At 44.0% G+C, this 13903-nt stretch overlaps 1 protein-coding gene across 1 annotated transcript in view; it reads left to right on the plus strand.

Annotated features, from left to right (window-relative positions):
• The window catches only part of NMNAT3 (nicotinamide nucleotide adenylyltransferase 3), a 77820-nt gene that overhangs the window by 26822 nt on the left and 37095 nt on the right, over positions 1 to 13903 (plus strand). The window contains exon 2 of the mRNA XM_077827035.1: positions 4274 to 4425. Within this exon, the coding sequence (XP_077683161.1) occupies positions 4314 to 4425 (112 nt within the window). The 5' untranslated portion in view covers positions 4274 to 4313. The remainder of the gene's footprint in view (positions 1 to 4273; positions 4426 to 13903) is intronic.

The raw sequence follows: 13903 nt of genomic DNA on the forward strand, positions 1-13903 counted from the left end.
GGAAGGAATCATCCACTTCTGTGAAATATAAATACACTTTCATTAAAAATAAATTCCATTTATAACCTTCATGGGGGCAAAAGAAAGCTGTGAAGCATAAACCAAGTATAACCAATGCAGTAATGTCTTCCTAAGTCTGCAAAGAAACAGCTGTGGTGTCACTGCCTCTGCTGGCAGAAGGGAGTGTGGCTGCCACGGTTGTTCCTAGGAATAGGGAGCCCCAGGAGGAGTGGGGGACACAACCACTCCAGAGGAGGGCTCTGTGTGTTTGTAGTGCTGACATCATCTGCTGTCTGCACACAGGGCTCCGTGGAGGCTTGGGCTGGGGAGGAACAGCATAAATTGAATTATTGAGGCCAGGCGATCCCCAGTAACGACAACTTGGCCTGGCTTGAACTGATTTATTGGCCGGGAGTGGGAGGGGGAAGCTTTGATTGATTTGCTGCGAATATAGGGAGGGTAGCAGAGTTCATTCAGCAAAAATCTGGGGCCTTTGGTGAATGCTTAGACAGGCTGGCAATAGGGTGGATTGATTGAGATCAATGATTTTAACCATTTAAATCATGAATTTTAAATGTGTTTTGCATTTGTACTTTTTAGTTATTTTCCTAAAGAAAGGTTGATTCTTATTGGTCAGGAACCACTGATATGTTGATTTGCAACTAAATATAGTCTTTACACTAAATATGGTGCTTCCTTTTTGCTATGTCTATACTCTTTTACGCAAATATATAGCTTGATTTACGTGTATTCAGATTTTTACTTTTTTATTATGCTAGAAAATGGTGAATCTTATATCTTATTTACTAGATGAATATTTTTTTCCAAGTTCTGTTTGGATGGAAATTAAAATTCAATTAAAAATACACAAAACCAGATTTTTTAATTAGGTAAATAGAGCCACCTTAATTGGTCTGGATACATAAGAAAAATATTTTATCAAAACGTGGTTTGCATTTAAAACTAACTGATTCATTAAACAAGGGAAGTACTGCATTATCTGTAGTTAGTGAACTGAACTGATTGTTTTTGGTCACCATGTCATTCAAGATTTTAGAACTAGTAAATCTCATCATCTCACGCCTAGTTTTTATTCATAGATTGGGAGAGGAAAACAAGCTTTTCTGCTTTTTCAGTTGCCACTCAGTTTCTTGACTTTGAATGAACTAGTCACTGGACTGAAGTAGTTGAATAAACTGAAATGAAAAAAAATACTCCCTCTCTGCACTGCAGAAGAGGCTACTATTGTCAGAAGGTGGTTTAGCACTTCAACAAACTCTGGTTCCAGGTGCTTAGCTAGTGACTTCAGCAATTTGGCTTTCTTTAAAAATTGGCAGCAAATGTGTACTGCTTAATATATTTATTGCCATATCATTACATTTAAGCTGTTCTGAGTAAAAATGGGCGGTGAAGGGGAGAAGAGGCTTCCTCATTATGGATCATTAAGGGTCAACTACACTACAACAATAATCATGTTGGAGAACCTGAACACAGGTTTGACTTGCTGTGTAGATGGATCTAGCTGTGCTGTAACTATATCCCTGAATCATGCTACAACCCTTGTTGACAAACACGTCAAACCAATCATAGAATCATAGAATATCAGGGTTGGAAGGGACCCCAGAAGGTCATCTAGTCCAACCCCCTGCTCGAAGCAGGACCAATTCCCAGTTAAATCATCCCAGCCAGGGCTTTGTCAAGCCTGACCTTAAAAACCTCTAAGGAGATTCTACCACCTCCATAGGTAACGCATTCCAGTGTTTCACCACCCTCATAGTGAAAAAGTTTTTCCTAATATCCAATCTAAACCTCCCCCACTGCAGCTTGAGACCATTACTCCTCGTTCTGTCATCTGCTACCATTGAGAACAGTCTAGAGCCAATCTAATAGCTTTCTTTGACAGGATAACAAGCATTGTGGATGGGGGGAAGCGGTATATGTGGTATATCTTGAATTTAGTAAGGCTTTTGATACTGTCTCACATGACCTTCTTATAAACAAACTAAGGCACTGGTTCTCAAACTAGGGCCGCCGCTTGTTCAGGGAAAGCCCCTGGCTGGCCGGGCCGTTTTTTTTTACCTGCCTTGTCTGCAGGTTCGCCCAATCGCAGCTCCCTCTGGCCACGATTTGTCGCTTCAGGCCAGTGGGGGCTGCAGGAAGTGGCGTGGGCCAAGGGATGTGCTGCTGCCCTTCCTGCACCCCCCATTTGCCTGGAGCGGCAAACCGCGGCCAGTGGGAGCCGCAGTCGGCGCCGCAGTCGGCCGAACCTGTGGACGCGGCAGGTAAACAAACCTGTCCAGCTCACCAGGGTCTTTCCCTGAACAAGCGGCGGCCCTAGTTTGAGAACCGCTGAACTAGGGAAATACAACCTAGATGAAGCTACAATAAGTTGGGTGCATAACTGGCTGGAAAACTCTTCCCAGAGAGTAGTGGTCAGTGCTTCACAGTCAAGCTGGAATGGCATATCAAGTGGGGTCCCTCAGGGCTCAGTTCTGGATCCGATTCTGTTCAATGTCTTCATCAGTGATTTAGATAATGGCATAGGGAGTACACTTACACTGCAGACGCATATTTAACTCTGTAACATTCGTATATCCCAGAATGATGATTGATTTTTTTGTATTAGCAGGAGTTTTGTAAGCAAGGCACAGGAAGTAATTCTCCCATTCTAGTCTGCGGGTTTGTTTAGCCTAGAGAAGAGAAGACTGAGGGGGGACATGATAACAGTTTTTAAGTACGTAAAAGGCGGACGGAGTAAATTGTTCGTGTTAACCTCTGAGGATAGGACAAGAAGCAATGGGTTTAAATTGCAATAAGGGCTGTTTAACTTGGACATTAGAAAAAACTTCCTAACTGTCAGAGTGGTTAAGCACTGGAATAAATTGTGTAGGGAGGTTGTGAAATCTCCGTCATTGGATATTTTTAAGAACAGGGTAGATAAATGCCTGTCAGGGATGGTCTAGATCAGGGGTTGGCAACCTTTGAGGTGTGCCGAGTCTTCATTTATTCACTTTAATTTAAGGTTTCGCGTGCCATTAATACATTTTAACGTTTTTAGAAGGTCTCTCTCTATAAGTCTATATGTTCTATAACTAAACTATTGTCAGATGTAAAGTAAAAGAGTTTCAAAATATTTAAGAAGCTTCATTTAAAATTAAATTTAAATGCTGATCTTATGCTGCTGGCCCACTCAGCCCGCTGCCAGCCTGGGGTTCCGTTCAACTAGGCTAGCAGCAGGCTGAGCGGGGCCGGCGGCCAGGACCCTGGCTGGCAAGGGGCTGAGCGGCTCAGCCTGCTGCCACTCAACCCGCTGCTGGTCTGGGGTTCAGTCCACCGGCTCCTGCCAGCCAGGGTTCTGGCTGCCAGCCTCGCTTAGCCCGCTGCCGGTCTGGGATCCCGGCCCTACCCACATAGAGTGGGTACCTATCTTCTCCCTGGTTCTAGCCCATTCTCTTCCTCTCTCTCTGCACTGAGCTGAGGGTGGGAGTGCACTGAGCACAGGGCTGGGGGTTGGGGTGCAGGGTCTGGCCAGGAGCTAGAATGAGGGAGGGGGCTCAGGGTTGGGGCAAGAGGTTTGGGTGTGGAGTGCTTACCTGGGAAGCTCCCATTTGGTGCAAGGGGTGGGGATGGGAATGTGGGGGGTGCAAGAGTTAGGACATGGGGCATGAGGGGGCTGGGTATGTGGGGGGTGCAGGAGTCAGGGCTGGGGTTGTGGGGGGTGCAGAGGTCAGGGCAGGAGGCTGGGGTGTGTGGGGGGTGCAGGGGTCAGGTCAGAGGGCTGGGTGTGTGTGAGCTCACGAAAGCTTATGCTCAAATAAATTTGTTAGTCTCCAAGGTGCCACAAGTACTCCTGTTCTTTTTGCGAATACAGACTAACACGGCTGCTACTCTGAAACCTGTCATGACACAAAAATGTATGTTTTGTAAAAAACATTAAGATCATGAAGGTTTTGGTGATCGCTCTCAAGAGCAATTATTTTGTTCAGAAGACCGTTTTATTTTCTGGTAGCATTACTTTCCTAACTTTTCTGTTTCCAGAACATTATTAGGGGTGTGTCCATAGGTTTAATTTCTGTACAAATATAGGGTTTTTTGATTTAATACTCACCTGGCATATATTCTGATGGTGCTGTCTGCTGATGTCTTGACATTTTACTAATGTTCCAATGATGGACAGTTCTGAAAATGGTAATTCATTATTTATTATTGTGAGAAACAGCTGTGGAATACCTCTCTGAGGCAAGAGTTATTTTAATAGTTATTTTTCCTTTAGGGTGAAATGCCGGTCAAGATCTTGGTGTGCAGTATCGGTCATGATGAAGAGCCGGCTACCTCTTGTTCTCCTTGCATGCGGCTCCTTTAACCCCATCACAAACATGCACATGCGTTTATTTGAGCTGGCTAGAGATCACCTTCATCAAACAGGTCAGTAGGATGGAGTTTGTGCAGCCCTCTTGGGGAACATGGAGTATTTGAAATGAAAGGAAGGTTGGATTTTCCAGTCTCGGAACTAAGGGCTGATTGGGTGTCATTTTAACATTTTCTCATTTTCATGGTATTATTTTTTGCTAATTAAGTATGAGTCTTTGATAACACACTTGATGGAATGTTAAATAAAGAAATCCTAATGTTGTTACCTCCTCCTGTTGAGTCTGGTTACCCACTGTGGAGATTTCATAACAAGGTGTTCGCACAAGTGCAGATAGTTTTGTAAACAGTTTTAAGATCTCATTTGCAGATTTGGAAATTTGCTGCAGGCTGGCTCCGGTGAAAGTGCACCGTTCTTTGGAATGGAGGAGAAGCATTTATGTTGAAATTTTGCAGTTTTATGATGATGTAATTTTATATGAAGAAATGGTATAGTTTGCAGTTTTGACTACCAGGCAAAACTGGGAAGGGGAAAAAAGTGAGTTTAATTACTCATTACCCATATTCGTTAAAGGGTAGAACTTTCCTCCTCTAGCAAAACAGTCTACATGAGGGACAGGAGGTCAAAATTTCAGCAAGCTAGGAAGTCTCAGCAGCTAAGCGGAAGTGGGTAGTGGCCTAGAGAATCAGCAGTCTAAAAGAAAGCAAGAATCTGAAGCAGCACAGTACTGCTAGGAAGGAAAGAATCCTAAAATTGATTAATTCTTAATTCCTGAGTGCTTTCTCCCAGAAATTGTCAGGGAGTGGGGATAAAGAAGTGTGCGGGAGGGAAAGAATGGGTAGGGAGATAAGGCATTTGAAAGTGGTTGGAGAATAGCAGTAGCAGGAATTGTTTGGTCAAACATGGGGATCCAGAAATGCTGCTAACCTGCATTGGTTAGAGAGCAGCAATTGCATGCTAATAGCATGCTTTAAGAGGAAACTGAGTGGTTTTCTGGATGGAGAATTGCTAAGCTGCCTTTGTTGTATTAAAGGGTTTCAATCATCTAGGAGCACCAGAACTAAATAGTTAAAGGAGGTTTGAAGTGGGCTTCCCTTCTTTTGGGTTACTGCTGCCCCTGCTGTACAGTTGGACAGAGAGAGGTTGGGCAGGGGTAGGAGTGGGTCATCTGCTCCAATATGGCAGGCAGCACAGCTGAGGTGGTGTGAAGTGGGAAACAATCTGATACTGTAACAGGCCAGTAGCTGATTGCTTTCCCTGAAGCTAGGACTGAACCTGGAAATGAATTATGACTGTCTGAATCACAGTTCATTCCCTGGTCTTCGCTGGCAGATTGTTAAATAACAATTTAGCCCAAATTTTATTAGAAATGTACCTTTGGAAGATTGAAATGAAAGTTTTGCTTTGCAATGTGACAGTCAGTTCTTTGATGTGTGATAGTGTTGTTGAATTGAAATTGAATGAGTTAGGCTGTTGTTGTGTCAGTGTGATAAGTTGTGGGGTTAGTGGGCTAATGTTTGGTGATTGGTATTGTGAGGGATGTAACTTGTCTTTTTTACTTTTTCATTTAATCAGTGCTGTTAAGGTTCCTTCCCCACTCTGAACTCTAGGGTACAGATGTGGGGACCTGCATGAAAGACCCCCTAAGCTTATTCTTACCAGCTTAGGTTAAAAGCTACCACCACCAAAGTGTTACACAAAGAAAAGGGACAGAGCCCACTTGGAAACGTCTTTCCCCCCAAAATCCCCCCCAAGCCCTACACCCCCATTCCTGGGGAAGGCTTGATAAAAATCCTCACCTTTTTGCATAGGTGAACACAGACCCAGATCCTTGGATCTTAAGAACAATGAAAAAGCAATCAGGTTCTTAAAAGAAGAATTTTAATTAAAGAAAAAGTAAAATACCTTAAATACTTTACAGGGTAATCAGATTCAAAACATAGAGAATCCCTCTAGGCAAAACCTTAAGTTACAAAAAGATACAAAAACAGGAATATACATTCCATTCAGCAAAACTTATTTTATCAGCCATTCAAACAAAACAGAATCTAACGCGTATCTAACTAGATTGCTTACTAACTCTTTACAGGAGTTCTGACCTGCATTCCTGCTCTGGTCCCAGCAAAAGCATCACAAACACAGACAGGACCCTTTGTTTTTTCTCCCCCTCCAGCTTTGAAAGTATCTTGTCTTCTCATTGGTCATTTTGGTCAGGTGCCAGCGAGGTTATCTTAGCTTCTTAACTCTTTACAGGTGAAAGGATTTTTCCTCTGGCCAGGAGGGATTTAAAGGTCGTTAGCCTTCCCTTTTATATTTATGACAAGTGCCAGCACAGGTAATTGAGTAATGCACATTGTATAGTACATCTTTCTGATAAAGCAAATAAACCTGTTGTTCACTTATTTAATTTACTATTATGATGGTGACCATCTAAGTGTATCTCCTGTTAATGCATACAGATTTTCTAATATAAATAGTCTAAGCAATAAGGGGGTAATCTTTATCTCTGTCATGGTTTTCTGTAGCACCATGACTGTGCTTTCTAAGTGCTTCCCAGGTAAACTAGATCTGCATACCAATAGCTTTGTGGAATCTTCTCCCAGGGCTATGGCAAGTTTTACTTGAGGTAACCAGATAGATAGATAGACATTTTTAAGTCATTCTGGCTGTGGTGGGGAACTCTCTAAGAGAAGGGTCTGGCCGCATGCCCTAGACATTTGTCACAGTCCGAGTTAGTTTCCTCCAGAAGCTCATTTCACAGTAGAATCCCTCTACCCAGAAAGCTTAAATGCTTTGTCCTTCACTTTGTCTGCTGCATTGTTCCAGAGGAGTGAAGATATCTGGGCAGGATGTGCATAGAGATGTGCTTGCTGAGGTAGCTGAGTCCTGATCGATTGATGGCTTGGAAGATGAGGACCATGACCTAGAACCAGACTGGAAACCTATGGCGGGGTCGGAGCTCAGTGATGCTGTGCCACAGAGGCCTGTTCACTAAAGTGGGACCATGGTCTGCTGTATTTTGCATTGCTTCCATCTTCAGACACAGATACAGGAGTTGTAATAATGCTCTCTCTGAGTAACAAATGTTAAGGACTCTGTAGCATGGTCCTTCTTCAGAAGGTGTGAAGTTGTTAGCAAGCTGAAGGTAGAAGAAAGCATTTTTGGTTAATGATGGTACCTGGCTGTGTATGCTCAATGATGAGTCAGACGAGCTATATAGCAGTTATGCAATAGTATGGTTCAATTTCTCTTCACAGTCCCGCTTCACTGTTATGAATGGCATGAATCACCCGTGTAATTATGTAATCACTATGTAACATAACTGACATCATCTCTGGTAATTTTTTTCCATCTTTTTGCACACCTCTTCAGTTTCAAATGCAGTCTCTATATTCCTATTTCGTATACTTTCCCACTTTAGGAATGGCATTTTATTGAGTTCCTTTTAGATCTTCAGTGATAACTGCATTCTTATCAGCAGATGTCAAGAGATTCATCCTTTCGTTAATATCAGTAGACAAGTCTTATGAAATCACTTCATAAATGCAGTAGATGTGTCTATACACCACTGAATAGCTATGAGAATAATGCATCTCTTAGTCTGCATTTTATCTTTTCTCATGTGAAACCATATTTGACTTGTCATGAATCCTCACACATAGATTTTTTTCCATATGTGATACAGCTCCTTGTTCTGCAAGTGTCTTTTGGAACTTGTGCTGATTGTGAAGGGTTTTGGCACAATCTGTTAATGCTAATTCTGTCAGATGCTCATGTTCCCCTGCCATCTTTATAGTTTGTATGAATTCACACGGTTTCAGTAGACAGTGAGAAAAGCCAATTCTAGAAGCTGCCTGACATTTGGTGTTTTGAAATATTTTTGATAGTATTCTGGTTTGTATATCTTCTGTTGGTTGGTGTCTCCTACCTGGGTGCTCCAGACAAGCTCAAGAGGAGTGGAGGACCAAAGAGAAGAACAGTGAAGATCAGTGAAGCTGCAGGGACCCCAGATCCATTCACCCAGCACATGCCGTAAACATGTTGTTGCATGGTAAAGCTCCCATTGTGGCCCCTAGGGTAACTGGCTGCAGGAGTAGCTGGCATGTAAAAGACTGCAGGCTTTGATGGCCTCTCATTTCTGCACCTGTGACTTTCCTCTGGATTCCCCTCAGTGGATTCCCCTCTCACCCCGAAGCATATAGTCTTCAGGAGAGTGGAGGATTGAGGAGGAGGATTGGAGTTAACAGAGAAGTTATTGAGAGGAGAAGAGTCAGCAGAAAAAAAATAAGGAGGAAGGAAGGAAAGAAAGAAGGGGCCGGGGGGAATGAAAGAAAATGGACTGAAAGAAGATGAGATGGTTGCTGTTGTGTTAGGACATTGTTCAAGGGGGAGGTGACACCCAAGAGAGAGTGCCAGAAATACCAGTTGGGAACCACTAGAGTTTACAACTTGTACACGTGTGTAAAGGCTTTATTGTAACCAGTATTACTTACTATTCACACCTTGCTGCTTCTTCTTGGCAAAGTATGATTGCTGCCTTGTCCCCATTTTTCAGATGTACTCCATGCATGATGCCTCAAAAACTTACAAAAAGCATGTCCATGACACACAGGAGTCAAATCAACTTGTCTCCTAGCTCTTCATGTTTATCAGATGATATTAGAGATTTTTTTTTCCTCTTTGTGTCCCTGATATATCCTGGTTTCTTCCATATATTCTGGTGCAATATGTTGATTATAGAGGCCCTTCTTACATTTATTACTAGTAGCTAATAATCCATCAATAGAGGACTATAATATCATAATGTTGCTCTGTCCTTCTGTGACCGAAAGCACCCTTGTATTCACCACACTACACACCTGTGACAGAGTGCTGGGCAACAGCAGCTGAGCCACTACAACTCTTAACTGATTACTAGAGCAGACCTTATTAAGAAGAGCTGTGCCTAATTGATGGGCTGAGAACTAAAAGGCCATATGGGAAAGGGGGTTGCAAAAAGATATCCTGGAGAGAGAGATCTCTCTCCCCTCCTTGCCTTAGGCTCCCTAGGACTGTAGGGGTTAAGGCTATTTGGTGTGTAAGGGTGGTGGAAACAAATATTGTTAATAAAGTGCATGGGGTGTTTTACCAGCAAAAAGGGCTCTACGCTGTTTGTGGGCTTGAGCAGAGGCAAGAGCGAGCTGGTCCTGCCACAACACCATTGTAATAATCTTTGTACAAAATATGGCTTGTGAGGGTATCGTTTGAGAACTAATAATTCAGTGGTTGATATGGTGATATGTAAAGTTATGAATGCCCCTTGTATGATATTATTAGCAAACGTTCAAAACCAGACAGCCTTGCCTATGCAAATATTGTTAGACAGGTCCAAGGAATGTCTGCTTACTTCAATTTACATATAAGTAATAAATGGGACCTTCAAGATAGCAGGGGGAGGAGATCGCATGAAACAGAACAATTTTCATTTTAGCAAACACAATGGGGTGAAAAGGAGGGCAGTCTCTGCTTAAATATACTTTACTTTCAAGGGAAACCCTCAGAAAAATCCACTTCAAAGATTCACTGGACTATAAAAGAAAGAGGAGAACTCCAAGTCATCTCTCTCACCTAAGAAGACAAAGGCACCAGCGCTTTTGGGTCTATGGAAGAGATCCTGGCAAAGAAAAAGGTCAGTCTCCATCTTGCTGGAAGACTGGGCGTGAAAAAGGCCATCATAAACAAGACCTTGAACCAAAACTTGATAGATTAAGTTTTAGGCTCTTATATGTATTTTCACTTTTAATTGCTCGTAACCATTTCTAACTTTATGTCTTAGGCTTTGAAGTTCATTCAATATATCATCTTTTGATAATAAACTTGATTGTTTTTTTTAATCCAAACCAGTCCAGTGCTGTGCATAAACTGAAGTGTTTGGTAACTTCAGTTAAGGCAACAAACTGTTGAATATTGACTCTTTACGTGGGGCAATGACTCGTAATATCTGAATTGTCCAGAAGAGGGCTCGACTTTGCAGAACACACGTTTTGGGGAAAATCCAAGACTGGGAGTGTGTTGGGATTACCCTGGTAACCAAGGCTTGTGGAAGCTAGAGTGTGACTGGTGTGTTGTTTGCGAACTGCAGGATCAGGGCTGCAGCTATACACAGACACCCAGGGTGTGACCTGCATCTTAATAGACTAGTTATGAGCAGCACAGGTCGGGAGCTACAGGAGCAAAACATTGTGTGACGCCCAGAGTTACAGGGCAGCTGGTGACACAGCCCCACACTGGTCTGGATTGCACCCCAGAATGTGACGCCTTCTCTCATCTAGTTCTCTCCATTCCTAGCTCTGTTCCAAAACCAGCGTCTCATCACGCACTGAACTCAAAGTTTGGAGACTTCAAACTCACTGCCCCTTCTGTTCTCATTACTCCCTCATCTACCTTGTGCCACTTTATTGTTACCTACTGTTGGGTGATGAGACTGTAACTATGACAGATTGTGGAACATGTCTATGTCATCTTATGAGTTCTATTTTGGGTTAGTGAATGTCTTGTTACATGTCAGCCTCCAGTCTGAATGAAACCTGTAGCGTGGCTTTCAGTGTTCATTCTTGACACTTGACACCTAATGGACAGTCTGTGTCTAGGAAGCAGTGACAGAGTCATTAAGGGCCATCAACACTGAATTGCTCTACCCCAGCTGAACAATGGGTTTGTAGCTAGCAGGGTCAGTGTCTTTGAATGACTCTGCCCAGAAGCTGATGGGCACTGGAGCCTAGAAATTTCCAAGTGGAAACACAAGAAGAGAAAAGGTGTCAGAGACTGTTTTAAAAGAGAAATGCTCTCTAAGGTTATGTCTACACTGGCAGAGTTTTGTCACCGAGAGTTTGGTCAATGATCAAAAAGCATTTAAAGAAAATCATTGTTGCATGTTCACACTGTCATACGCTGTCAGCATTGCACATCCACACTTGGGGCAGTCACATCGATAGTGAGAGCAATACACGGTGGGTAGCTATCCCACAGTTCAGCTCTCCACTTTCTGCCAGTAGGTGTTGTGGGAAGGCAGAGAGGATCGCAGTGCATCATGGGTCCGGGCTCAATGTCCCACGATGCATTGCTTTCTGTCCCAGCATTCCGTAAATTTCTGTCTTCGGTTCATGTCTTCGGTTCTTCCCACCCCCGGCCCCGCCTCGACTCCACCCCTGCCCCGTCCCCATTCCAACCCCTTCCCCGCCCCAACTCCACCCCCTCCCTGCCCCTATTGGACTCCTTTCCCAAATCCCCGGCCTGGCCCCACCTCTTCCCCTGAGCGCGCCATGTTCCTGCTTCTCCCCCCTCCCTCCCACAGCTTGTTACATCGCGAAAAAGCTGTTTTCGGCAGCAAGTGCTGGGAGGAGAAGCAGGGACGTGGCGCGCTCAGGGGAGGAGGCGGAGGTGAGGTGAGCTGGGGTGGGGCAGAGAGCTTGGCTGCCAGTGGGTGCAAAGCACCCACCAGTTTTTCCCCGTGGGTGCTCCAGCCCCAGAGCACTCATGGAGTCAGCGCCTGTGGTGAATGGCAATGGAGTTAGTGTTGAAGCTCCAAAGTCAACAGGAATCACGGTTGTCTGAGGTGCTGTCCGACATGGATAGGAGCAAAATTAGATTGCTTTTGACATTCATGCAACAAGTGAATATGGTGGAATGTCAGTGTCAGGCTCGGGAAACTAGCACTGAGTGGTGGAATCACATAGTTATGCAGGTCTGGGATGATGAGCAGTGGCTGCAGAACTTTTGGATGCAGAAAGCCACCTTCCTGGAACTGTGTGCTGAGCTCACCCCAGCCCTGTGGTTCAGGGACACCCAAATGAGAGTTGCCCTCACTGTGGAGAAGCGCATGGCGATTGCAGTGTGGAAGCTGGCTACTCCAGACTGCTACCGTTCGGTCATGAATCAGTTTGGAATGGGGAAGTCAACTGTTGGGTCTGCGTTAACGCAAGTGTGCAGGGCCATTAATCGCATCCTGCCGTGAGAGACCATGACTCTTGGCAACGTGCATGAAATAGTGGAGAGCTTTGCAGAAATGGGTTTCCGTAACTGCAGAAGAGTGATAGATGGCATGCATATTCCAATTTTGGCTCCGGATAACCTTGCGATGGAATACATCAAAAGGAAGGGGGACTTCTCCATGGTGTTGCAGGTGCTTGTCCATCACCACAGCCGTTTCACTGACATCAATACGTGGTGGTCCGGGAAGGTGCATAATGCACGTATCTTCAGGAACACCAGCCTTTACAGAAAGCAGGGGCTTTCTTTCCAGACCAGAAGATCACCATAGGGGATGTCAAAATGCCCACAGTGATCTTGGGAGACCTGGCGTACCCCTTAATGCCATGGCTCATGAAGCCGTACACGGGAAAACCTAGATAGCAGTAAGGAGCGATTTAACAATAGGCTGAGTAGGTGCAGGATGACCATAGAATGTGCATTTGGTAGATTAAAGGCCCGCAGGTGATGCCTTTATGGGAGGTTAGACCTCAGTGAGGAAAATATTCCCATAGTCATTGCTGCATGTTGCATAATATTTGTGAGGGGAAGGACGAAAAGTTTGTTCAGGGGTGGACTGCTGAGGCAGAATGCTTGGCTGCTGCTTTTGAGCAGCCAGATACCGGAGCTATTAGAGGGGCATAACAGGGGGCAATTCAAATCAGGGAGGCTTCGAGGCAACACTTGGAAGATGAGAACCAGTAACATTTTTTGCTATGCTTGGGACTGCAATGCTTAATGAAGTTGAGTTTTGCTAGGCCAAGAAGCACTTGCAATTGTTCAGGCCAAGGATTCAATGTAAGCAAAAGATTACAGTGCTTCTGTATTTGCTGATGCCTTTTGCTAGCATAATTTGCATGGAAACAAATAAAGAGTGCTTATCTTTCAAATAACTTTGCGTTTATTGCAAAACAAAAAAACCACAACAGCACACACATACAGAAAAATGCACATTCTCAGGGGAGAGGAGGTACTAGGGGAGGGCTGACTTTCAGAGCTGAGCATAAGTCCAACTATCGTTTGTGAAGATGTCTGCGGGGTGGGGTGCCCGGGAAAGTGAGAAGTCCCAGAATACAGAAAGGAATGCACGGGTGGAGTTTGGGGAGGGCATGGGAAAAAGTTCTGAACGTGTTGAAGGGGAGGGCTTGCACACATGTGCTCAGTCTGCAGCATTATGAGGTACTGCAGCATGTTGGTTTGCTGCTCCAAAACTTTTATCATCCTCTCTATTGCAACCCTACTGTAGGCCTTATTTTTCTTTTCTTTTTCTGCCTGTCGCTTTCCTGCCACTGCCTGCGTTCAGTGGTTCATAAATGGAACCACAATACCTTATTATTCACAGTTATTTTTAGGATGGAGGTTTCATGCTTCATTCCCAAACAAAACACTGTTTTTCACAGATCACAAGATGCTGCTTTTCCTTTCTTCTGTCCAAATCCAAAAGACCCTATATAAGTGGGGGTGGTGTTTTGAGAAAATGTGGTGTGAAAATTGCGATATGAATGGAAAATAATTTTTATTTTATTA

The sequence above is a fragment of the Eretmochelys imbricata genome, chromosome 9 (genome assembly GCF_965152235.1).
Source record: "Eretmochelys imbricata isolate rEreImb1 chromosome 9, rEreImb1.hap1, whole genome shotgun sequence".
NCBI classification, from domain to species: Eukaryota; Metazoa; Chordata; order Testudines; family Cheloniidae; genus Eretmochelys; species Eretmochelys imbricata.